This window comes from Chiloscyllium plagiosum, unplaced genomic scaffold (genome assembly GCF_037043375.1).
Source record: "Chiloscyllium plagiosum isolate Xiang-an unplaced genomic scaffold, Cpla_swu_hap1 HiC_scaffold_34, whole genome shotgun sequence".
Taxonomy (NCBI): domain Eukaryota; kingdom Metazoa; phylum Chordata; class Chondrichthyes; order Orectolobiformes; family Hemiscylliidae; genus Chiloscyllium; species Chiloscyllium plagiosum.
The window spans coordinates 16,663,754-16,690,766 of NW_028270172.1; the positions used below are offsets into that span (position 1 = coordinate 16,663,754).

Below are 27,013 nucleotides of genomic sequence, written 5' to 3' on the forward strand. Positions count from 1 at the left end.
GTCACATAAATAATGACACAGTCACTCACAAAAGATGTTCTATTACTTTTATCAAAATACTAGAATACACAAACAACTTCTTAGAATGCAATTCATCCTTAATGATAGAAGCAGTGTTAGGATCCTAAATGATGTAATGGATTTCCTTTATGGCCTGTTTATTTCCTTCCTATCATGAGAAGGGTTTGGTTGCTTAGCAATGGCTTTGAATAGGTCTCCCTATTTGCAGTTTAATATCAAGGAAAAAGAAATCATTATCCAATAGGCTAAGGAATATAAAGTTCTCACAAAGTAACTAGTGTTCAGTCTTTACTAGGCACTGAACCTTCAAATCTCCTTGTAAAAATCTGAAGAATATTTGTCAATGTATACCTCAAAACTACCAGGGATGCTGCTGATTAAATCAATGGACTCTGAGCTTTAAAAGCTGGATGTTCAGGTCTATTCTAGGGCTTAGAATACATGAAGATTTTATGAATACCATAGTTTCTGGGCCTCTCAAAGGCATTCACTGACACCACACTCAAAGACATCAATATTACAAGCTTCTGTCTTTTGTGCCATTTCAATTTATTTTAAATTATGGGGAGTGAAGATTGCACTTGAAATCTGATGGGTTTTCAATGAAGTTCAATTCTAGAAAATGTTTGCTGATGTTTTGTGCACTGGGAATATAGCTGGTCTTATGATTCAATTTTATGTAATGTGTTGAAAGCACAGTATTTGCTAAGAATGACTGAAGCCTGCAGCCTACTTGATCCTGATTTTTTTTCTCTCTGGCTTCTATTGTACAATTCCAGCTGATGGTAATACTGGAAAAATCAGATTCCCGAATGAAAGGTAGCTTGCTAGAACATAAGTTTAATTTTTTCTAGCTGTTTACCAAGGTGAACACGTTCACAAGAGGCTGCCATTGTACTTTAGACACGAGAATGTTTATTGGACACAAAACAAAAAGGAATATGAACTATTTTACACTATGTAAGAATTATTAGAATGGGTCTTATTACATCTATCAGAAATAAAGATTTGACTCCTTTATCCTCAACTCTAACCCAAGAGACTCAAACCTCAATGTAGGGTCATCCTGTTTCGACTTGTTCAGTAGATAATGACTGCACCTGATTTCTTTTCGGGAAACTTCTACATTCACTCATTACCGTTTCTTTAGTCACTGTCTCTTCCTGAGACCCTTAAACAAACTACTAACAGAACTCAACTATTCATTGAGATGGGTTCCTTAAGCACCTCTTCAACAGCCTTTTGTACCTAAAGCCTTTCTCTTACTGATTTTTAAGACACTCGGGGCTCCATTTCAGCCCAAACTGCTTCAGAGTTTGTTAAGCCAACCCCACCTTCACTGCAATGCACCTGTGCTGTTGTGGTTCTGTTCGCCGAGCTGAGAATTTGTGTTGCAGACGTTTTGTCCCCTGTCTAGGTGACATCCTCAGTGCTTGGGAGCCTCCTGTGAAGCGCTTCTGTGATGTTTCCTTCGGCATTTATAATGGTTTGAATCTGCCGCTTCCGGTTGTCAGTTCCAGCTGTCCACTGCAGTGGCTGGTATATTGGGTCCAGGTCGATGTGCTTATTGATTGAATCTGTGGATGAGTGCCATGCCTCTAGGAATTCCCTGGCTGTTCTCAGTTTGGCTTGTCCTTTAATAGTAGTGTTGTCCCAGTCGAATTCATGTTGCTTGTCATCTGCGTGTGGCTACTAAGGACAGCTGGTCGTGTCGTTTCATGCGTAGTTGGTGTTCATGGACGCGGATCGTTAGCTGTCTTCCTGTTTGTCCTATGTAGTGTTTTGTGCAGTCCTTGCATAGGACTTTGTACACTACATTGGTTTTGCTCATGCTGGGTATCGGGTCCTTCGTTCTGGTGAGTTGTTGTCTGAGAGTGGCTGTTGGTTTGTGTGCTGTTATGAGTCCTGGTGGTCGCAGTAGTCTGGCTGTCAGTTCGGAAATGTTCTTGATGTATGGTAGTGTGGCTAGTCCTTTGGGTTGTGGCATGTCCTTGTTCCGTTGTCTTTCCCTTAGGCATCTGTTGATGAAATTGCGCGGGTATCCATTTTTGGCAAATACATTGATTAGGTGTTCTTCTTCCTCTTTTTGCAGTTCTGGTGTACTGCAGTGTGTTGTGGCCCTTTTGAATAGTGTCTTGATGCAACTTCTTTTGTGTGTGTTGGGGTGGTCGCTTTCGTAGTTCAGGACTTGGTCTGTGTGCGTGGCTTTCCTGTATACCTTTGTGGTGAATTCTCCGTCTGGTGTTCTCTGTACCATCACGTCTAGGAATGGGAGTTGGTTGTCCTTTTCTTCCTCTCTAGTGAATCGGATTCCTGTGAGTGTGGCGTTGATGATCCGGTGTGTGTTCTCTATTTCTGTGTTTTTAATGATTACAAAGGTGTTATCCACATATCTGACCTAGAGTTTGGGTTGAATTTGCGGTAAGACTGATTTTTCTAATCTTTGCATTACAGCTTCTGCTATGAGTCCAGAGATGGGTGAGCCCATGAGTGTGCCGTTGATTTGTTCATATATTTGGTTGTTGAATGTGAAGTGTGTTGTGAGGCACACTTTTGTGCCTATATTTCTGTATATAATTTCTCTATATTTCTGTCATCAGCACATAAACCACAGCACTCACTGTGTAGCAAGGGTACCAAAACAAAATTTCGCTGAACTGACGTTTCAAGTGTCATCTCTGATACAGCATGTTCACTGTGTTTACTAGATTTTTTTACTGAACCCATCAGTATTGCTTAACATATGGAATTATGTGGTACTCAATCTGACATGGTACTACTGAGGCTGAATGAACTCTGACAAAATTAATTCACTTCGCTCAGACACACCCGCATGCACACATGTACATACACAAAGACACACTTATATACAAACAGACACACACAGATGCATATATACATACTTAGGCAAACACAGGTGTACACAGACACTCCAATGCACAGACACAACTACCAATATATAGACAAACACACATGTACACATAAACGCTTAGACACATACACAAATTCAAAATGCACACATACATGCATTCACAAATAAGCATACACACATACACAGTTACATTCAGGCATAAACATAGACTCATACACACATAAATACACATGCACTAGCATAACATATCACACCTATACCATACACAAACATCATAACTGAGCTGAGCTTGATGACATCTCTCTTTCTCTATCTTTCTTTTCATAGATCTGGGGTTATTTTAATGCACTGCTGGATTTGCATAGAATTAGCTAGTTCAATACAGCCTGGAATTAAACAACTCGGAGAAAGTGAGGACTGCAGATACTGGAGATCAGAGTCGAAGAGTGTGGTGCTGGAAAAGCACCGCCGGTCAGGCAGCATCTGAGGAGCATGGGGGTTGACGATTCGAGCATAAGCTCTTCATCAGGAATGAGGTGGTGCCTAAGGGAGCTGAGAGAAAAATGGAAGGGAGGATGGGGCTGATGAGAAGGTCGCTGGGAATGCAGTAGGACAGGTAGAGCAGTTCAAGAGGGCAGTTCTCCCTCCAGTCGTGGCGGAGTGAGAGGAGGAGGGGAAGTTGAACTCTGCCTAGAACATGCAGGTCCTGGGCCTCCTCCACTGGCAAACTCCAACCACCTGACGCCTGGAGGAAGAACGCTTCACCTTCAGCCTTGGGACCCTCCAACAACATGGAAATAATGTTGTTTTCACCAGTTTCCTCATTTCCCCTGCCCCCATCTTATCTCAGATTCAACCCTCTAAATCAGCACTGCCGTCTTGAACTGTCCATTTTCCTTCCTGCCTCCTCTCCGACCTATCACCATCAACCCTCACCTTCATGTACCTATCGCATTCCCAGCTACCTTGCCCCCAGCCCCACCCCCGTCCCCTTTATCCCTCAGCTCTTGGCCCACCCCCTCTCATTCCTGATGAAGAGCTTATGCTCAAAACATCGACTCTGCTGCTCCTCAAATGCTGCCTGAACAGCTGTGCTTTTCCAGCACCACACTTTTTGACTGGGATTAAGCAACAACAATTTATCTTAATATTGACCATTAACCTAGGAGAAACAGTTCAAGGCTGGTCCCAGGCACTGAGCCAATAAAGTAGACATTAGGATGATTATTTAAAGAGGTTGATTTTAAGGAGGGTCTTTCAGATGGAGGGTAAGGTAGTGAGGTTTATGGAGAAAATGCCAGAGTTTAGGGTATAAAGAGCAGAAGGCACAGCCACCAAGATTGATGCAAAAGGAACTGGGCAGTAAAGCTGAAGCAGTTCACAAGAGTAGGGAGAGACAACATTCTGGAGGGATCAGGAGGACTTTATTCATCAACCTGTTTAGAAATGCCATGAAACATATCTGGGTCAGATGGGACATGAAACATGTGGTTCTGGCCCAGAGGTAGGGACACTGCCACTGTGCCACAACAGCCCATGATACCAGTACAAACTGAATTAATTTCAAGTTGCTGAAAGCTCTGCAGTGCAGATTGTTAGGACATTAATTGGATTTGTGCTGAATATTGAACCATACCTTTGTTCTTCTGTGCTGAGCTGAATTCTAATTTTCCTCACTTGCCAGAGAAAGTGAGGACTGCAGATGCTGGAGATCAGAGCTGAAAATGTGTTGCTGGAAAAGCGCAGCAGGTCAAGCAGCATCCAAGGAGCAGGAGAATCGACGTTTCGGGCATGAGCCCTTCTTCAGGAAAGAAGGGCTGAAGAAGGGCTCATGCCCTAAAAGGTCGATTCTCCTGCTCCTTGGATGCTGCCTGACCTGCTGCACTTTTCCAGCAACACATTTTCAGCTCTCCTCACTTGCCACCAAGTCTCAATGACTTGCAAGGATTTTGTGAAACATTCAGCAGATTCGAAGAGAGCAATGGCAAATAGGATAAAGGCAGATGCTGGAAATCTGAAATAAAAACCATAAGTACTGGAAGGTTGAGGTGCTACTTTTTGGATAGGCAAATTAGGACAGGACTTCGATACTTAATGGCAAGATCCTGGGGAGTATTGCTGAACAGAGAGACTTTGGAGTGCATAATTCATTGAAAGTAGAGTCACAGGTAGACAGGATAATGAAGAAGGTGTTTGGCACACTTACCTTTATTGGTTTTTACCTTGAGTATAGAAGGTGGGATGTCATGTTGAGGCTGTAAGGACATCGGTTAGGCCACTTTTGGAATACTGCATCCAGTTCTGGTCTCCCTGCTTTAAGAAGGATGTTGTGAAACTTGAAGGGGTTCAAAAAAGATTTACAAGTATGTTGCCAGGGCTAGACGATTTGTGTTATAGGGAAAGGCTGAATAGGCTGGGGCTATTTTCCCTAGAGTGTCAGAGGCGGAGGGGTGACACTATAGAGGTTTATAAAATCATGAAGGGCATGGATAGGATAAATAGACAAGGTCTTTTCTCCAGGGTAGGGGAGTTCAAAACTAAAGGGCATAGGTTTAATGTGAGAGGAAAAAGATTTAAAAAGGATCTAAGGGGCAACTTTTTCATACAGAGGATGGTGTGTATATGGAATGAGCTGCCAGAGGATGTGGTGGAGGCTAGTACAATTACAACACTTAAAAGGTGTCTGAATGGGTACTTAAATAGGAAAGGTTAAAAGGGATATAGGCCAACTGCTGGCAAATGAGACTAGATTAGGTTAGGATATCTGGTCGGCATGGATGAGTTGGACCAAACGGTCTGTGACTGTGCTGGACATCTCTATGACACTAAATTCTCAGCAGGCCTTGAAGCCTGAGGGGAGAGAGAAATGTGTTTCATTCAAGCATGACTACTTCAGAAGTGGCAAATAGGTGTTCAATATGGCAAAATGGGGGTTCGTTCACTTTGGAGCCAAATGCTTTTATTTCAATGTGAACAACTGGTAGCTGTTGAACTACAAGTGCACTAAAACCTGAAAGGTAGATGGTAGAAATACAGAAGTGAGGTAGTAATGTACTAGTTAAACAGAGGCCTTTAGGCATCCTGCAGTCAGGATGCCTCAACTAAATCTGAGGGAAAAAAGTACATTGACTTTGAAACAGAGTGAAAACAGAAAATAATCAGAAAAATATCCAGACATAAAAGATTAAGTTATGAGGACAAATTGGTTTAGATTTCCTTGAATTTGGAAAGTTGGGTGGGGAGGGTATAATTTAATCAAGTTATTTAAAATAATAATCAGATGTCAAAGGAGGGATAGAGAGAAATGATTTCCTTAGGTGGGGGAATCCAGCAAATTGGTTTCATTTCAAAAATTAGAATTAGGGCCATTTAAAAAAAAAGGCAAGAAGCGCTAATTCACAAAGAGTTGATGAAATCTCAGCTCTCACCCAAACCAAAAGGCTGTGGTTGCTGAGTTGATGACGTTGAAAGAATGAAATCAATGAATTTTTATCAGATTAGGATAGTGTGGGATTTGGAACAATGGTGGCAGCATGGATCTGTGGGATGGATCAACCATGATGCAATGGAAGAGACCTTCAACTCATTTAAAATCACCACAAAATCTATTTGAGGTTCAATAGTTTTAAGACCAATACCCGTGATGCAAAAGTATTGTAAACTAAAATGGCTCCATCAGACTTGATGGGCTGAATGGTCTCTACCTGATTCTATTGGATTTCCTGTTTCTGGTACAAAATAGTGCATTTCAAAGAATGAACCAAAGGCCTTTATCCCAAGCACAATGTACATATGACCGTATCATTTTTATTGCAGGTCTGTGTTTGGGTCTCACCATCAATTGTGTATGAAGCCTAATTATCAAGTATGTAGAGGAAATTATACTCCTTTAAAGCTTACAAATCGTTCCTGAGGTACAGTACTGAATTGGTTGTAGCGTTGTTCAAATAAAAGTCTCACAGATTGTTAACTGACTTAAACAAGGTGACTGCGATACAATAGTCCCGATTGTTTCAAATTTCTAGGCTGTTAGAACCATAAGCCTTAAGTCTTAATCAAAGTCTGGAATGCACTTTTTGAGGATGGACAATTTATGTACCTCTCCCTATAATCCAGATTTACAGAGAACTAAAATATTTCACCTTTAGATTAATATGTATTCTGTGTAGTTTATGTTGAGCCTCTATATTTCTTTCTCCAGCCTGCATCCAATCAGACTTAAATACTGCCGTTATTCCCTGTTATTTTGAATTATTCATATGACAACAGATCAATTTCTCAATGTCACAAGGTAACCATATATGAGAAAGGCCATTCGCTCAACCTTATGTTACTTGTTCAACTGGGTCCAGCAAACTGTGTAGACTATTGAAATCACAAGGAATTTGGCTGAAATTAAATTCCCTCCAGCTATTTGAACTTGTACCCCTTTATCCTGCTGTGAGGGTGTTCATTCAGAAATGATCCATGATCTCAAAATTACAAAAGGAAACATATTCAACTTAATTGTTCTGTGCAGGGTCAAGCTTCTGATAATGTTTCACAGATGGTTTCATTCTGTTAAGTTATCACTGCTGCTCATGTCATGAAGTGAAGGTAAACTCACCATAGTCACATAGGCCTGCTCTCTCATCAGAGAGATATAACTGGTGGTGAGTTTAACCAGAAGGTTATCACACCTCAGGCAAGGGGAGAGGTTGAGAAGGTAGGATCTTTGTGGTAATCTTAGTGCAATGATTGGAGTGAGGTCAGCCAGGTGGACGTCATAGAATATCAGTGCCCAGATTGGGGCTGTTAATCTGGTCCAATCAGGGAGCCCTGGCTGACAGATAAGAACAAGAGTGTCAGACATCCTGTTGACTCTGAGAGCTGGATCAGTGTCAAGGACTGTCCACGTGCAGCTTGGTAACAGGACATCAGCCTCCATGCAGTTTGTTCATTCAGCTGCTGCAGGTCTTGAACTCACATTGTTTGGCATCATTCTACATTTTAAACCAACCATTCAGCCAACTGATCTAGCCGACCCCACCTTGTTAAAAATACACCATACCTCAATGGCAGTGCTCTCGTGTATCTTGTGCTCCCCAGTGGGTTTCCTGTTGCCAGCATCATATTTAAAACCCAGCTGCTCACCCATTCAAATGCTGTAAGCCAGAAAAAGACCTTCACTCTGGATGTAGTAGGAGGTAAATGGAACACAAACGTTTCTGAGGGCATATAGGTGACACGTCATTACAAACAGAAAATCACATTCATAAATACATTTAAACATCAGCGGTCTACTGATCTGTCATTGTAGCTGCAGCTATAGATACAGGGGCTACCTGTCCTTGCTGCTCTCTCCTTATCACCCAGCCGAGCACTACATCTTGTCATTTGATGAATTTGGAAACATTAGAAGTTGTAAAGCCTTCAAACAGTTGTTATTTTTTTTCTTAAACAACAGGAGAAGCAAAGAAAGGACAAACAAAAAGAACTGCATTTGCTTCTGGAAATAGACGGTTACTTGACTTTCAAACACAACCGACTTATAATCGATTAATGAAGACTTTGCCCAGTTCATATCTATTGCTGTACTCCACAATGATTGCCCTCTCTGCATCCCAGCATACAGCCTCCAGTTACCACACCTGACTTTTTCAACTTGCACAGCACAGCAGTCACCCCTAAGAACTGCCCCTTTGATTTTCAGTCAACATGGTTGGCAGTAGCCCACTCCCCTGACTGAACTGGGAGAACAGGGCTGAATGATGAGTGACCAGGCCCCTGACTAATCTCTGTCCAGTTCTGCGACTGATTTACCACTAATCTCCAGACTGGCTGCAGTGAACCTGCAGGACTGACCATGATCCACTGCCCTCCCAAGGCGTAATGATACAGGACTCCTGATCCTGAACATTCCAAATGGACGTGTGCTCCTTCTAAGCCCTTGGACCAAGATGGGATAGTGCTCTCACTAACTGTGCCAACGCCTCCTGACTAAAAAAATCTTCCCCTAGACATGTTTGAAGACTACACTCCTTAGACTTTGAGACATGGCAATTTTCTTGAAACACATTCACTGCATTTTCCGGATAAGCTGCTGAAACATGGTGTGGATATTCCATTGACGCAGCACTGTACAGCAGCATGTCCACCCCTTTAGTGATCATTCCTGACAAACATGACGTGTTCCTGGCTTTGTGTCTGTGCTAAAAGTAAAGGCAAGACAGAAATACTGTGAATGTGTAAGTTCTGAATGAGGTGGCAAAATGCTCCAAAAAGTAGGGAAAGAAAATGATGCAGTGAGTGTTCAAGAAGGTGCAAAGTGACTCAGTGCTAAGAGTGCAAGCTAGGAACCCTGAGATACTCTCTCTACTGATGCTTGGGATCAGAATTCTGATCTGTGTCCCTGAGTGGCCTGGGAGCAGCATTGCAATGTAGGGCTTGGTGAGCTCTAAAAAGCAATATTGAAGCAATGAACTATTTTATAAGTCAGTCCAAGATTTGCCATGATGATGAGCTGGTGCTTTGCTGATAGTAATCTCCATGGAGGAGAGAAACAGGTATTTGCTGCTCCATGGACCGTGTCCTGAGATGCTGGGGAATGCTAGAACTGTTCAATACCAGCTCAGACTTTCAGGCCGGGAATTGTTGCTGTCTAGTTTTTCTCTACTTCCTGGGAATATAACAACTTGCATATAAATGCAGCAAGATTAGGTTAAAATGAGATGTAAAGAAATGCAAATAGGGCCCTCACCTCTCACTAGCGAGACCTAGGGTAGAAAATCCAACTTTTTTCTGTCAACATTAAAAATCTTTTTTTTTCCATTCTCTTCATATTTTCCCAAAACTGACTCGCCATCGCCCATGCCAATGAGGGGTTGGGAAAATTCCACCCACTGTATTATTTTCTCTTGATGTGGAGGTGCCAGTGCCAGTGGACAAAGTTAACAATTACTCAACACCAGGTTATAGTCCACTAGGTTTACTTCCAAACAAACCTGTTGGACTATAACCTGGTGTTGTGTGATTTTTATTTTATTTTCTCTTGAAGAAGCCATTAGTTAGATTTATCTCTCATTTATTTTGAAGGATTTTAGTTTTTATACCCTTCACATTTACCTAGAGAGGATTGCTCTCTCCACTAACCATCTCCACCTGGAATTCATAGCAGCTGGTATTCAGCTCACTCTAACCAATGGTCATTCTCACACCAGATGTGTATGTACCATGACCCTTTCCAGAGGATCAGAAAAAAGAGCAAATTAATCTGAAGTGTGCAGTTGGCTGATTAAAAAATGGCAGATATTAATTGTTGAAAAATTTAACTCTATTTGCACTTAATTCACTAATGATGTGTCCTTAGCAGCCATTGGGAAGGTGGTGGTGAGCTGTCTTTTTGAACAGAGTTGTACAAAGTGGGTACATGCACAGTGCTTTTGGAGCAGGATTTTGACGTAATGACAGTGAAGGAATAGCAATATATTTCCAAGTCTGGATGGTATGGGAATCTGTGTCTGCTAGCCTTGCCATTCTAGATGATACAGGTCTCATGGAAGATGAGAATCAAAGGCAGAGCAAGATTTAATATTCAGGTAATTGTAAAGCAAAAAGAAAAAGAATGATTTCCATATATATCAGAACAATGTGGAAGGAAATAGGAACATATAATGATTATGATTGTTAATTGTATTCTTAAACTTAAGAATGTCCAGATGGAGGATACTGAATGATTAAGCCTATCGAACACGTATGAAGGGATACTTCCTCTTTTTTTGAAGGGCTTCTTCTTAATCTTTGGCTTCATTTCAAACCCACCCTCAGCCATCTGGTGAGGAAGGAGGTGTGGTCAGATCAGAGGAGAAAGTGAGGACTGCAGATGCTGGAGATCAGAGCTGGAAATGTGTTGCTGGAAAAGTGCAGCAGGTCAGGCAGCATCCAAGGAGCAGGAGAATCAACGTTTCAGGCATAAGCCCTTCTTCAGGATTCCTGAAGAAGGGCTTATGCCCAAAACGTCAATTCTCCTGCTTCTTGGATGCTGCCTAACCTGCTGCGCGTTTCTGGTCAGATCAGAGGACCACCTCCTGGATTTGCTGCTGGGTCCAGTCAAGATGGCAATTCACAGGTTCAGACTGTGGGCTGTGGAGGGGGAGGACTCATTAGATCCAGTTGCCTGCACTTTTCCTATGGTCATGCCTGCACCCACAGCTGAAAGAGCATGTAGTGTTTACTTGTACACTTGAGGACTTCCATGACCGATGGGTACAGCATGGTGGCACAGTGGTTAGCACTGGTGCCTCACACCACCAGAGACCCAGGTTTGATTCCAGCCTCAGGTGACTGTCTGTGTGCACATTCTTCCTGTATCTGCATGGGGTTCCTCTGGGTGCTCTAGTTTCCTCCCATTATGCAAAGATGTGCAGATTAGGTAGATTGACTATGTTAAATTGCCCATAATGTACAGGCTAGGTGGGTTAGCCATGGGAAATACAGGATTATAGTGAGTCTGGGTGGGATACTCTTCAGAGGATCAATGTGGACATGATGGGCTAAATGGTCTGTTTTGACACTGTAGGGATTCTATGATGGTACCTCTGGGTCTGGAATGAACTAATACTCCCGATAATCAAATGTTAACTTAAATTTTGTAAGTTTCCTTTGAGGATTTAATTCCTGTTATGGTGCACATTGAAAGGGCTGTTACTTGTTAATGAATTATTTTGGTTTTCAGAAACACGTTAGTGCTGGTTAGGGAGGAGGCTGACATACGTAATGTTGCATTCTGGAAATACATCCAGCGTTACGTAAAAAGGTTGCTGTCTAGATTGTTTTGGCTTGTGAATGAATTAACATTAATAGTAATTAAGTGACACATTACTGCATTACAAGCATCATAAAACCAAGGAGAAATGAGATGGACATGTGCTCTACACAAATCTACAAAACCTGGCAAATTCAGAATGCAACAGCATGAAATCATCCATCTCTTCATTCCTAATTACCTTCACAGTGTTGATCACAGCTTCAGCACATACCTATGCTTTGTGGCTACAAGAAGGAATTTCTAGTCTGGTTAATAGGTCTGGAACTTCCTCCCTTATGCAGAAGCTGCTCCCAGAATGAAACGAGATCATTCAGGTCAGAGTTGTGACTGGCAGAGAGATTAGGGAGATATTGTGCACACATCTTAGAGTAGGTGGGATTGGGAGGTACAGGGCGAAGAAAAACACCTATATTATTCAGGATGTGAGAAGGAGTAGGATCTCTCTGAATTAATGGGTTTGGAGTGGGCAGAGCAAAACGGCTAAACCACTGGCTGGGAAGGGGACTTCTGTGAAAAGGTGACAGGTATGTGGGAGAGTGTTCAGAAAGGTTTTAATGAAGCAGTAGTCTCTATAAAATAAGAAATAAACAAATGCAACTTATCTTGCAGATCATTTTAATTCAAAAAACTATAAATTGTGAAATGTTCATGGGAAAACACCATCTTCAAAATTAACTTATGGAGTTCATGCCCCTGAAACTTACCCACACCCTTCCACCCAGAAATTCATGTAAAGTGGACGTGGGGCAAGGTTTTAGAAGGAACATTCTCAATGTGCTGCCTGCAACATTGAATCCAACTATATTGTGAATGTAAATTCAAGCTCATCTCCATTTGATCTTCATGGACAATGCAACAGCTAATAAAAGATACAAGATGGCGGAAGAACCACTCCATTGGCATGACTAGGCAGCTAAGTTGAAAGGGAAACAGCCTGATAGATAGGACTTCTTCCACAGTCTTGCAAACCTGGCAGTCATTCCTTACAAATGGGAATTGCAGACTCTGGCCTATGCAGCAGATTGTTATCTGGGCTGTTATGGTCATTTAGTGCGTGATATTGTTTACATTTAGTTTGGATTCTGCAGATAATTGTTTTATGTACCAACATTGTTTACATTGTTTTATGTACCAACTTTTTTAATTACTGGAGTCTGTGGATTTCACATCTATCTGTGCACTCTCTGTGGCCTGCTTTATCCATTTAAAGTTGTGGTAATAACACATGACTCCAAGCATAAACTTCACTTCATAGCCAGCAACATCTGATTTACATTGGCCAACTTGAATTATTCTTTAGGTATGTCAGTTGCATGTACGAACACAACTGGTTGAAATACTGTACATATGTACTGACATATCCAGTTAGACTCCTGTGTTCATATACAAGTACACCCAGTTAGGATTCTATATTTGTGTGCAAACAGACCACACATGTACAATGCACTTGGTTAGAGTTTTGTACTCATACAAATACACCCAGTTAGAGTTGTGTACTTGTGTACAAACATACCAGGTAAGGTTCTGTATTTGAATGCAGGCACATTGTGTTAGAGATTCCCATCCCAGCCCATGGCTTTTTCAATATTTTTCAAATATGGATCCTGTTTCGCTTTGTGAAATGACTAAAAGATCTAGACCACCAGCCGAACGTTTTAAAGAATGCTGTGATGTCAGGAAGTCCGCTCAATGTTGTTTCAAGTGCACTCAGACCCAGGGGCTGCACTCTGATGTGTACCGAAGGGGTCAGATGAGACCCTGTCTGCTGTGTTAGGACACGTTCTGTGTAACACTGCTCTGAGAGCATCTTTGGTGGCACTGGAATGTTTATCTATTGAGTAACCTGATGTAACCTACTGCCCGGCCTGACCGGGGAGGATATGCACTGCCTGCTAAACTTCAGTACATATTTTATCTTTGCATTGAAAATGTAACGTTTCTTGCCAGCTGTAAACCATACGGATTTTGTTGTTCTCTGTCTGTGGATGGGCTGTACATTAGACCCTCCCACCGCTCCACACACCCACAGACAAGACACACTTCCGCCTTTTCAGAATACCCTAAATACTGATTTCACAATGTCACGCCATTCATGTGCAACTTCTCTGTCTCACAGCTCGCTCAGTTTCCTGAAAGCAGAACTGCAGCCCAGTCTCCACAAGGCCCAGAAATACACAAGCATGTCCTTCAAATGGAACAATACAACCCGGTGACAGGTTATCGTCACGGGTCGTCAAAAAAGCCTTCCCGTGTCACTGCCGTTTCCTCGTTATCTTAATTAAGAACACAGAAAGATAAAAAAAACAATACTAGTAATTTTTAGCACGCCATGCACCATCTGGGACTTTTCACCACAACTAGATGTTCACTCTCACCTTCACCTTGTGTCGGATCTGGCTGTTTAACACCAATGGTTTCCAAAATGAAATGCCAATCTGTATGTATGTGTGTGTGTGATTTTTCAACAACTCCATCCAACCAACGGTCTTGTCCTGTAGTGATAGTGTACTCACCTCTGAGACAGGTGATGCAGTTTCAAATCCCACCTACTCCTGAAGTGTATCGTGGCGCCATAATATAGATTATTGTTCAAAACATCCCTGAACCGAGTGAATAAAAATCTCACTTACGTTTGTGCTATTTCTAAAAAATGGCTCGATGATAAGTTATAAACCTATTTTTTTTCCGATACAACCTGTTTCAGAGATGTAATTACATACTTGAAGGTGAGACTTGTATCTGGGTTTCTCAGTCCAGGGGCAGAGGCACTACCTCAAGAGCCCCTTAACTACTGACAACTTACATCAGAGGGAAAATTTGCAATCAATCAGGAAATGGAGGTTTTCTGCACACGATGGGGGCGGGACATAGTTCACCCCTGGGTTTCAGTGTGTTTACATTCCACCACGTGCACATTATATACTTTGTGGAAACATTTCTGTATTGATTCACAGAAAGATGTGCAGTTAGGTGAATTGGCCATGCTAAATTGCCCGTAATGTTCAGGGATGTGTAGGCTAGCTGGATAGATCAGGGTAGGGGAATGGGTATGGGTGGGATACTCTTTGGAGGGTCGGTGTGGATATGTCCCGTTTCCTCACTGTAGGGAATATATGATTCCATGGGAGTAAAGAAGATGCGTTACTGGGGGGCACTTTATTATTGAACAAGAGCAATTCAGTTATTTTTTGTGTGTGGAGAGAGGATGCGTTTCGCTTGTGGAAGTGAATGTGGTGAGGGAGCAGAGGGTAACATTTGGGATGAGGGGCTGTCTCTTGCTCTCTCCGGGAGGGGCTGAGTGTCGATAAAGGCGGGACATTCTGTCAGGGATAATTCCTTTAATGTGTCTCTGTGTGCAGTGCCTTGGTGTTACTCCCCAGCCAAACAGACGCAGCGTTCATACACAGAGAGAGAGAGAGAGAGACATTCCTGGGAATGATGTCAGGGATCTTGCGGAAGAAACCTCATTTCCCTGGAAGTACGTGTCTGAAGTAAAGTTGAGCTGTCGGCCAAGAGTGAGATCAGAGCTACACAGAGAGAGAGAGAGAGAGGGAAAGGGAGAGAGAGAGAGAAGGGGCTGGTTATGGTTGACAGATGACAGCAGCATTTTGTGACAGGCCAGCACTGACAGCTCGGCTAAGTTGCAAGACCTGAAAGGAACTGTCAACATTCACATTCCTAAAGGTGAGGTGAAAGAGCAGGAGACGGGGGAGAGGGAGAAAGGATAAAACAGACACAGGAGCAACTCAAGGCTTTGGAAAAGCATCATCAAAGTGAGGATCTGGAATCTAGTCGGCGCGTTTCATTTTGTTTAATATTACAGACCTCCACTACCAGTTCAAACTTGGATCGGTTGAGGAAGATTAACTTTTTTGCTTGAATTTTCGATCCTCTCCTCTGCCCCCCCCCCCCCCCCAACCACCCAACCCCAACATGCTGGGTTGATGGGGGAATGGCCTCCGCGGTGTTTGAAGGAACCTCTCTGGTGAACATGTTCGTGAGGGACTGCTGGGTGAACGGCGTCAGGAAACTCATCGTCAACCGGAGGGAGGAAGAGTTTTTCGAGATCAGGACCGAGTGGTCGGACAGGAACGTGCTGTACTTACACCGGAGTTACGCCGACCTGGCCAGGGTCTTGAAGAGGCTGACGGACGCCTTCCCCGAAGACCAGGCGGAACTTTCCCGCTGCCCTCTGGTCGAAGGTTTGGTCACTTCACATTCCTGTCTAAATTAAGGATTCAAGTTAGACTCGCCTCAGCCAACAACAGAGCAATGTGTGTGTTGGGGGGAGATGTGTGTGTGGGGGGCGGGGTGTGAGTGTGTGTGTATGTGGAGGGGCTTGTGTGTGTGTGTCTGTAAGGGTACGTGTACCGTGTTTGTGTGTGTGTGGAGGGGGGGGGGGGGTGTCTGTGTGTGTCTATGTGCGTTGGGGCGGAGTGAGTGTATGTGAGGGTGATGTGTGTATGGCATATAAGTGTGACAGGGAGGTTGTTATGTTTGTAGGTTTGGTATGTGTGTGAGGGGGGTTGGTGTGTGTAGAGGTGCCGTATATGTAAGAGGGGGTGTCGTGTGTGTGTTTGTAGAGATGGTATGTGTGTGGATGTGGGAGTGGGGTGTATATGTTGTTCGAGTGTGGGAGGCGCTGGTGTGTGTGTGTAGGGGTGCTATGTGTATATATGAGGGGTGGTGTGTGTAAGGGTTGGTATGTGTGTGTGTATGAGGGGTGGTGTGTGTGTATATGTGTGTAGGGGTGGTATATGTGTGTATATGAGGGGTGGTGTGTGTAAGGGTTGGTATGTGTGTGTATATGAGGGGTGGTGTGTGTGTATGTGTGTAGGGGTGGTATATGTGTGTATATGAGGGGTGGTGTGTGTGTATATGAGGAATGGTGTGTGTGTATGTGTGTAGGGGTGGCATGTGCGTGTGTATATGGGGAGTGGTGTGTGTGTATGTGAGAGGTGGTGAGTGGTGTGTTTGTGGGGTAGTATGTTTGTGGTGTGTTTGTGTGTGGTTGGTCTGTGCGTTTGTGTGCGTAAAGATGGTATGTGTATGTAGACTGGAGGTTATGTGTGAGGAGTGGTCTATGTGTGGGGGTCTGCTTGGTGGGTGGGTGTGGGTGTGGGGATGGTGTATGTAGGATGGAGGAGAATGTTTCTGTGAGGGGAGTTGTGTGTGTGTCTGTGTGAGAATACAAGTTGAACTAATCCAGTTTATTTGCCAATGATGGTAAGTGATTGATATTAACACCAACAAAATAAGTTTTGACTCCTCGCATTTAATGCATTTTATACAAGTTTAGCTTCAAAGTCTTTTTTAAAAGAATGAAAGGCAGAGTGAAGTGGTTTTAAAGACAATTGAATTTAACAATTGTGATTTGAAGGAGGGAGTGGTGGTGCCTGAGGTCACTAAATTCAGATTCAGACAGCTGTCAGTGTGTGGGTGAAGTTTCTATTAACTTTAATCTGTTTTTTTTTAAACATCCCACGGTCTGTGTAGCTCAGTAACAACTGCTTCTCTCTGTCTGAATCGTCAGGGGGTTCTCATATACAACTTCAGAAAGTGTTTTCAAAACAATTAAACAAACGGAACATTCCTCACTCTTCAAACAAAAAAGTAAACGCAGAACATAATTGACCGTGACTTTTTAAACAAAAATCCTGAAATACAATTTGACTTTGTAACCGTTTTGTAACCCCCCCCCCCCCAAAAAAAACCGGTGACGCTACCTCAGCAACTACGAGTGGCCGGCGAGATTGATGATTTGGAGAATTATTTCCTCCAAGTAGCAGAGTTTTTAATTCCCTCTCTCCTCCCCTCCTCATATTCGCAAAAAAAGGAAACAACGAAACCCTTACGCGTGGCAGCATCGCGTTTTCCGGTGTACAGTTACCGCGAGGCTGTCAGCTTTTTGTATTATTGATACTTGGAGACGCTACACAGAGAGGATAACATTCTCTGGACTCCGTTCCCTCGCCTCTCCTACTTTATTTGTAGAGCTTTTGGTTTGTTCTTTTAATCGCTCGCTTATTGCGGTGAACCCCCCCCCCCCCACACACACAAAAGCCGGCCACTTTCTGTCACTGTTTAGCAGTTTTCCAGGGAACTACATCTCCTTCCCCTTTGTACTCTGCTCCTCCTGCTCTACGCCCTTCCTCATCTTCCTCTTGTTTTTATAAGTTAAGTCACATTTGGTCTGAACTTGCCCCTTTCACTGTCTCTTGACTGGAGCTTGACAGGGGCTTGTCGCCCCTTCCAGGCTACATGGGGGTATTACAAAATAAACCTTAAAATTAGTTTCCAAGCATCATCCAACACAGTACAGTAGTTTTATTTTAACATTTTACTGACCCCTCCCCCAATCCCACGTCCAAAAATAGCTGTCAACAAAATCCTATGTGTGTGTGTGTTGGATGGTGGGCCGGAGAGGAGTGGGTTACTCCTTTATTAGCCTCCAGAAATGAAAAGGGCACAGTCTTGTTGGAAAAGTGATGAGCAAACGTTTTACAGTTTGCAGAGAGAGAGAGAGAGAGAGAGAAAATGCCACGAGTCATTTTTATCACCACACACACACATATGTGACACATAAGAGTCTGACAGAGGCTCCACAGGGTGGATATTGAAAGTGTGTTTCCACACTCAGGGGAGTCTGAAACCAGGGGACACAACTTAAAAATAAATGTTCTCCCATTTAAGGCGAAGGTGAGGAGGAATTTCATCTCTCAGAGGGTCAGTAATGCTTAAAATTATTTTCCCAGAAAGCGAGGGAAGTTGGATCATTGGATATATTCAAGGCTGGAATTAGATTCCTGACTGACAAAGGGGAACAGGCAGAGGTGGGGTTCAGGCCGCAATCAGATCAGTCATGCTTTTAATAAATAGAGACAAACAAATTTGCAGATGCTGATGATCAGACAGGAGACTGGAAGAACACAGCCAGCCAGGCAGCATCAGGAGGTGGAGAAGTCAATGTTTTGGGTATAATCCTTCTCCAGGAGGGAGGGAGGGATTCCTCTCTGAAGGATCAGATGTTGGAAAAGCACTGTCCGGTTTAGTTTAAGTGATTTTATTGAATGGCAGAGGAGGGTCAAGGGGCCTAATCTTGCTCCAATTTACGTTGCCTTGGTTTATGACAGTCTATCAAGGTTTTAAAGTAAGTGTTGGGGAAATGTCCTTTCTATGGAATTGTAGGACAGTACATGGGCATAAATATTGCTTTCTCCGTACCCTGTCCATGATCAGGCATCCATCAGATAGCTTTGTAAAATGGGTCTCGCTCAGACTGGACTGGGATTCTTGCTCTGTTTCTCTGATGGTAGCCCTCTTGCCTCTTAATCACATCTGATTTCATGGTCTGTGCGAAAATAAAAACCAAGTCTGACATGCCAGTGTAGTACTGATGGAGTGTCGCACTGTCGGAAGTCCCGCACTGTCGGAAGTGCTGTCTTTTGGTTAAAAAGATGCTAATCTGAGGCCCTATCTGCTTACAATGTGAATGCAGAAGATTTCAGGGCATTGCTTTGAAGAGGAGCAGGGGAATTGGGTTGGCCAATGTTTATCCCTCAGTCCATTTCACAACACACAATATTACCTGGTTGCTGTTTGCGAGAGCTTGCTGTGTGAAAATTGGCTGGCACACTTCCTACTTTAACACAGTGATTACCCTTCAAAAGGGTAATGGCTGTGAAAGAATTTGAAATATCTAGTGGTCATACATGGTGGTATATAAATTAAAATCCTTTCAGTAGCTCCTATTGTGCAATTAGTACCCATCTTATCACACCCCCTTTCTCAGTCCTGAGGCATTCTATTCCTTTCAGCATCACACCTTTGACAAAAAAAAATTGAATGTGATCACCCCTGTTGTTATGGATCATCTGAAATTAACTTGCGTTACCACGCATAGGTGTCACCTGCAATTTTTGACTCATTTTGTTTCCGGCAATGATCCTGGTACTTGAGTGTCAGAATATTGAGAGATTCTGGAGGGTTTTTCAGGCATGAGGTAAGAAACCAGTCGGTTCCAGAAATGGGAATCGATCTAAATAATTGGTGCAAGGCTTATTGTCTGTCAGTGATTGGTTTTTAATTTATGTTCCAATTCACAAGGCAGATGAATAAAACATCGAGGTAAATGAATAGCTTGCTACAAGGATACAGTTCACTGTAAACATTCAGGGCACTACATTGCTTAACAGGTAACAAAGCAACTCAATATATTGGGAGAAACAGTTCACATTTCAAGTTGAATGATGTTGAGCAATAATTAAAGGTGTTCATATAAACTAGAACAGAAAAGAATTAAACAAAATGAATCATCCGGTTTCACTCTTTTGGAAAAAGTGTGAAGTCGAGAGCAACATCGGGAAACTGAGGCAAGAGTTGGGGAGAGGTTTGTAGAGGTTTTTGGTAGTAAAGACTCAGTGAGATGTGTGAACCGTTACTTTGTTGTAAAGAATATAGCACACATTAGTTGACATTTTCTGAAATTGGTAATTCTTGTGAAGTGTCCTGATGGGTACAAGATGAAAAGCTTTGTCAAAATTCATAATTTTCCAAATCATACTCAAACTCTGTACTCCCAACAAAAAGAAGGAAAGGATTTGAGTGAACATGGTGCTGAGGGATAGTCAAGCTGAAGAAGAACAGACCACTTATAAACAGTAAAGGGAATCTTTAGGGCAGCATTGTGGCTCAGTGGTTAGCGCTGCTGCCTCACAGCACCAGGGACCTGGGTTCAGTTCCAACCTTGGGTAACTGTTTGTGTGGAGTTTGCACCTTCTCTCTGTGTCTCTGCAGGTTTCCTCCCACAGTCCAAAGATGTGCAGGTAAAGTCAATTGACCATGCAAAAAAAAAAATTGCCCATCGTGCTCAGAGATGTATAGGTTAGGTGCATTAGTCAGGGGAAATGTAGGATAGGGGAATGGATCTGGGTGAGATATTCTTCGGAGGGTCAGTGTGGGCTTGTTGGGCCAATGGCCTATTTCCGCACTGTAAGAATTCAATAAATGCAATTCGCATTAAATTGTACAGATTAAAGGAAGTTAAGTGTGAGTTAAACAAACAGTTCCCAAAATGTATGAGTATTGATTGACTATGATTAGCAACTAAATTGAAAATAGATGACAGACCTTCAAAAGAGGATGAAGTCTGATGGTCCAAATGATATAATCCCAGGAGGATGTATCTCAGGAAACAGTAGTGGGTGCTGGCTACAATCAATACAGATTTATTTCAGACTGTTGCTTTCCACAATATCTGTAATATATTTCCAAAGGGGTGAATCTGACCCAAGCCACATTCAGAGCCTAAAGTCCACATTTGATAACATAATAGAAATGATTCTGAGGAAAATGTCTGGAGGTGTACCTGTGAAATGGTTTCGCTGGCTATGAAATGGTTTAGCGATAAGAAGACAGCATGTATTTGGAAAAAACCTCCTGACATCTTTTGAAAATATTGCAGAGTGAAGTGAATAGAGCTCCCTGCCATTTGGTGGCTTGAATGCCTTTGACAAAGCCCTTGTTCCAAAGCCTCCAAAAAGTCATGAGACTTCAGTGAACATGGGACTGGAGAAATAGATAAAAGTAAGAAACAGTCTAACCTTGAAAAAGTCATGAAATACACGGCAGGTGAATTACCAAGGCAGTCAGTATCTGGACACTTGCTTCTTCTTAGATACATCTATTACCTGAAAACAATAAATGATCTGAAGCGTCCAACTTGTCAGTGGTCACTGACATTGGGAGAAGAACAGGGAAAGAGGATGTGCAGTTAACAAGAAGAAATTTGCACTAGTTATGCAACTTTATAGCTAAGTAACAAATACACTTGCCAAAGCACCTTTGACAGCACTTTCCAAGCCCATCACCTCTACCATCCAGAAGAACAAGATGCAGGGGAACATCACTGCCCTTAAAATCCCTCCAGATCACTCATCTGACTCCTCTCACTATCACCTTCTCTAGGACAATCAGCTGGCCATGCCTGCAATTTGAACATCTTAAGAATAACTTTTTTTAAAATTAAATTTATATTAGAATATTAGTCAAGAAATGAACAATAAAGAAATACTTAGCAAAGAGTGACCAATGCTGGATTTATGGTGTAACAGCCAATGTCAGGCTAGTATTGCAGTAATGGGTGCCTGCCTCATCTTCTAGTGCTCCCCTGTAGGAAAGAGCTGAGCACGTGTGTAATTAGGAGACAGTGAGGTCTGCAGATGCTGGAGATCAGAGTTGAGAGTGTGTTGCTGTAAAAGCCTAGCAGGTCAGGCAGCATCCGAAGAGCAGGAAAATCGACGTTTCGGGCTGGAACCCTTCATCAGGAAGGAGCCCTGTGCTTTTCCAGCAACACACTCTCAATACGTGTGTAGTTATGCATTCTCGTAGATTTCTGTACCCAGTAATTATAGCTGAAATGTTTAGGGAGTATAGGCAGTGGCGTATACTCAGTCTGAACATTTAAATGATCTGTAGCTAAGGTTACAGGAAGGCTCATGCAGATTGTTAGAATTATATGCCTTGTGATGCAAAACTGAAGTAATATGGCGCTACCTGTTGCAGCCAATGTTGCACTAAATTCTCGAGTCAGGTTGAACTTTCCATTGTGGATTTATACGACAATTTTACAGCACCCCTGTGATGCCTCGGTAACTGCACCATTGAGCAATGTTAGAGCTGCCTCTGATTCAGGGTCAGTGTGGAGAAGCAATAAACAGACTGTGAGTTATCCTGTCAGAACAATAGCATATTGACCTGAAAGTTTTTACTGAGGCTTTAACCAGATCTCCACTGGAATACAATTTTGGCAATTTATATGGTCAAAAGAACAAGAACAAAAAAATTAAAGGTTAATTTGAAAAAAATGAGGAAGTGAGCAAAGGTTAAGTGTAGACTATTTCTGCAGTTAGGAAGGAACAGTTCTGAAATTCCATTAGCTGTCACTACAACTGGTGGGGCAACCTCTTGTTAGTGCCCTCCAACACTGGGCTATAAGAGTGCACTGCCCATCGACAATATGCACCTTGGAATTTGACAGTCACCAACGGAAGGTTTTGCCCAACAAACCCCACCCTCACCCCACCCTGCTCATGAAAGGAACAAATAGACGTAGATTTAAAATTATGTGCAAAAGGAGCATGTTTGAAGTGAGTAAAAACTCTTCCACCGAGCGAGTAGTGAGGGTTTGGAATGCATTATGTGGAAGTGTGGTGAAGGCAGGTTCGACTGAAGCATCCAGGAGGGCTCTGGATGATTATTGGAATAAAAATAATGTGCAAGGGTATGGGGAACAAATGTAGGAGATTGGCACTGGCTAATGGGCTCATTCAACGAGCTGGTGCACACATGATGGGCCAAATGGCCTCCTTCTGGATTGCAACAATCCTGTCATTCTAAAATGTCATTCCAAATGCCTTCACTGCTCATAGCATGCAAGGGACAAGCCATAAAATGTTTTTACTTTATATGTATGTCCCTCTTTGGAGGTACATTCCACCTTTGGGGTCTGTGTGTGAACTTGTGGAAGTCATAGAGTTATACAGCATGGAAACAGTCCTTGTCACATCTATTACATCATATCATCCATATCAGGGCCCAATCACTTCCAGGCGTGTTCAGTATGTGAGGGCGGTGCAGTGGTCCTGCCCATTTTAAGTCAAAATGGAGGCTGTTTAGAAATGACGGAGATCCATGATAGCCAGGAGTGTTATGTTTCCTTTGTGGCTTTCATTGGTCTCCCATGGCCTGACAGTGGCGCAATCTTTAGCTAATTATGGGACAGTGAAGCTTCCAAAGAAGGAGCAGAAACAGTAAAGAATATATTAAATGTGTACAGCAAGCAAGAGAGAAAGGACAGGTTGATATTTTTGAATAGGCAATTATTTGAATAGAATTTAAGAAAATCTACCATGGAGCAAACACATGTTTGGGATAAAGGTAGAGTCTTCATAAGGTCTATAGGAACATCTTGACGTGGTGGGAAGTGTTCGATCAAGTGGCCAGTTCCAGAACTTAAAAGAAATAATTTGATCAGCACAAAATCACCATGAAAATGCACTATGCCCCAGATTTCTTGCTCTTGGCAAGTGGATATTTTTACTTCTATTCTCCTTGATTCCAGGTTTTTTTGAGATCCATCAATCATAGCTGGTTTTCATGAATCTGTCACAGTCTTGGGAGAGTGTTTATTCACAAAGTCATTTGGGAAACTTAATTAATGTTTCTCAATGGAACACTGGGGATAGGCTGTTTTCAAAAGGTGTTCTGTTCAAACTATAAATCAAATACTGTATTCACTGGACAATATTGACACAAGAGCAGACACACCTTCGAATTTTGGGTTACTTTGATTTAATTTCCTTTTTTAAAGTTGCTCTGCCCATAAGCATTCAACAAGTACGAGGATGAGATAAAGCAGTTACACAAGATTATGTTAGTTACCTCAAATATGATATTTAATTATTCTTGATTTTGTGCCTCCTCCATTGGCTTCTCCAAACAATATAAGAGAAACGTGTTTTTTTTAAATTTCTGAGAATAAGATAGTCATTTCTAAACTCAATCTCACTGAAGCCAGTGTCTCCCAGTGTTACGGCAATCCATTTGAATAGTTGGCAATATTATACATTTAAACTTTCAAAAGTGATTATTAAAACATCTAGAAGGAAAAAACGTAAAACTTATTTAATTTTTTTTTACATTTTCAGATGATTAATTTGCCATGAAATTGTACTTTGATCAGATTATCCCATATTATTCCAAGCTTTCCCTGCACCATCTCATTCTTTAAAATAAAAGCTTTTCACAAGGCATTGTACCCATCACTAATTGCCCTTAGACTGAGCAGCTGGACAGGCTAATTAAAAATCAACCATGTTGTAATGGGTCTGGAGACCTATGTAGGCCTGACTGGGTAGAAAGATCAATTTCCTTCACTAAAGGAAATTAGGGAACCAGAAGGTTTTTTAAGCAACAAATGCTGATAGTTATCATGGTCAAAATTACTGAGACTAAGTTTACATTCCACATCTATTAATTGAATTTATCATCTACCTTGACAGGGCTTGAACCAATGTCTCCAGAGCATTACCACAATGCTATTGTCCAAGGCTTCCTTATTTAGCATTTCCTCAGCCTTAGTACGAAAGCAGTGTGACTCGCCAATCTTATCTTCCTTTTCCCCAGTGATAAAGTCACAGCCTCTTTCTAGAAGCTTCCAAAGCCTGCAGCCATGAACCTTGGAACTAATATTGTGGTTCAAACCATTTCGACCTCAATGCTTATCATTTTCAGGTGGAAGGAGGAAAGCTGGAAGGGACAAGAGGAAATAGAATGCAGAAACTTTACAGAGTTAGAGAGGGACTTAGAACAGAAGGATTTTGAATTTTGGAATAAGAAATTTCAAGTGGAGCAAATGTGGGACATAAAGCTCATAATCTGTCACCTTGTGCCAAAAGTTAAGTGTGGTTAAAAGGGACAGGTCAGGGGTTTATGGCCAGATCATGAGCTATCATTTTATCAATTGGTAAAATGGGATTAGTGTATTCTGTCTCCTTTTTTTTCTGGTCTGGCCACTATCTTTCTGCCAAGGCCATCACATCGAGTGTAGCTTCTCTTCCCACCCAAGAAAATCAGAGTATCAAACCTTTTTATGAAGGCAAAATATTATGGAGGCTTGAAATCTGAAATAAAATCTTTAAGTGTTTGAGAAACTCAGTAACCGTGGAGAGAGAAACAATGAACATTTTGAGCCTGATATGAATCTTCTTTGGAACTGAATTGTCCAAAATGTTACTAAATAAAAATCGAAAGAACTGCAGTTGCTGTAAATCATAAACGAAAACAAAAACTGCTGGAAAAGCTCAGCAGGTCTGGCAGCATCTCTGGAGAGAAATCACAGAGTTGACGTTTCGGGTCCAGTGACTCTTCTTCAGAACTGGTGACCGTTCTGAGGAAGGGTCACTCAACCCGAAATGTTAACTCTGATTTCTCTCCACAGATGCTGCCAGACCTGCTGAGCTTTTCCAGCAATTTCTGTTTTTACATCAAATCCTTTTTGTCCCCTATCCTCTTCACTTATCTACAAACTTATTTATTTGGAAAGTTTATTCCCCTGGCCCATTCACGCCTTCATTTTAATTATGTCTCTGTGATGTAGGAGGCAACATCAATGCAGCTGTTCCAAGGCTTTCCTCAACACTGTTCAATCATTGCCATCTTACACATGAGTAGGAGAGGATGCCAGCCGGCAATTCACATGTGTAAGATGGAACAGAAACAGTAGCCAGGATTCAGGAACTCAATGTATTGAGAAAGAAAAGGAAAAATTGTATTTCATACTTGAACCACAAGGTTGACCTGCTGTAGTTAAATAAAAAGTCACGGCTTACATTTCAGAGATTTCCATTGGACCGCACTGTTGCCATTAAAACTAAAACATTCCCAATTGAAACCGTCACTTGGCTGTTTTCAATTTAGAGAAAAATAGTTTTCAGATTGGAGGTGTCATCCCTCTGCACCCATTGTATTTGTTGTATTTTCATGCTGGAATTTAAAATGCTAACAGAGAGTTATAGCCCAAAGAACTTGCCAAATTATGATGCGTATCTCTGAGAGCTTCTGCATATAAACACATACTTTAAATTCCTTCTCTAGCAGAATATTTATTGCTTTTCCCCTCTTCTCTACAGTCTCCACAGCACTGCCAGCACAGACCAAGAGGAAAAGCAGGTGATGCTTTCCCTGAGACTGTTGCTTGGCTAGATCCAGTTTGGGGGCAAAGTAGTCAGTTAGCTGGTTTATGGTGCAGGGTGGCACAAACAGTGTGGCTTCAATTCACATCCAGGCTGAAATCACTGTGAAGGTCCTGCCTTTTCAAACCTTGCCCTGTGAGGAGTGCCGACCGTTAAACTCACCATCGGTTATCTCTCTCTCTCTGACTCTCTCTCTGATGAATGAGCAGCCTTCTGGACCTATGGTGACTTTATTTGGGAAGGGAATGTGAGATTGGAGCAACATTCCCTTGGTTTCCCTTCCCTTTCTGCTGAGAAATGCTTAACTTATAATTAATAACAGCCCATGGTGATGTAGTTGAGAATAATGAATCAATGAATCCCTACAATGTGGAAACAGACCCTTCGGCCCAACAAGTCCACACTGACCCTGTAACCCACCCAAACCCATTCCCCATTACTCTACATTTACCCCTGACAAATGCAACTAAACTACACATCACTGAACACTATGGGCAATTTAGCATGGCCATCTTTGGCGTAACCTGCACATCTTTGGATTGTGGGAGAAAACTGGAGCAC

At 42.3% G+C, this 27,013-nt stretch overlaps 1 protein-coding gene and 1 long non-coding RNA gene across 6 annotated transcripts in view; one reads left to right on the top strand and one right to left on the bottom strand.

The window, feature by feature from the left end:
* The window catches only part of LOC148141126 (uncharacterized), a 136,304-nt gene extending 120,378 nt beyond the window's left edge, over nt 1-15,926 (bottom strand). For all 4 annotated transcript variants that reach the window (XR_015752822.1, XR_015752821.1, XR_015752824.1 and 1 more), the window contains exon 1: nt 15,806-15,926. This is a non-coding gene — a long non-coding RNA (uncharacterized LOC148141126). The remainder of the gene's footprint in view (nt 1-15,805) is intronic.
* The window catches only part of LOC122564501 (PX domain-containing protein 1), a 50,329-nt gene continuing 38,386 nt past the window's right edge, over nt 15,071-27,013 (top strand). Inside the window, exon 1 of one of the 2 annotated variants that reach the window (XM_087978511.1) lies at nt 15,071-15,901. In XM_087978511.1, the coding sequence (XP_087834637.1) occupies nt 15,652-15,901 (250 nt within the window). In that variant the 5' untranslated portion in view covers nt 15,071-15,651. The remainder of the gene's footprint in view (nt 15,902-27,013) is intronic. The other variant, XM_043719478.2, reaches the window with a different exon arrangement.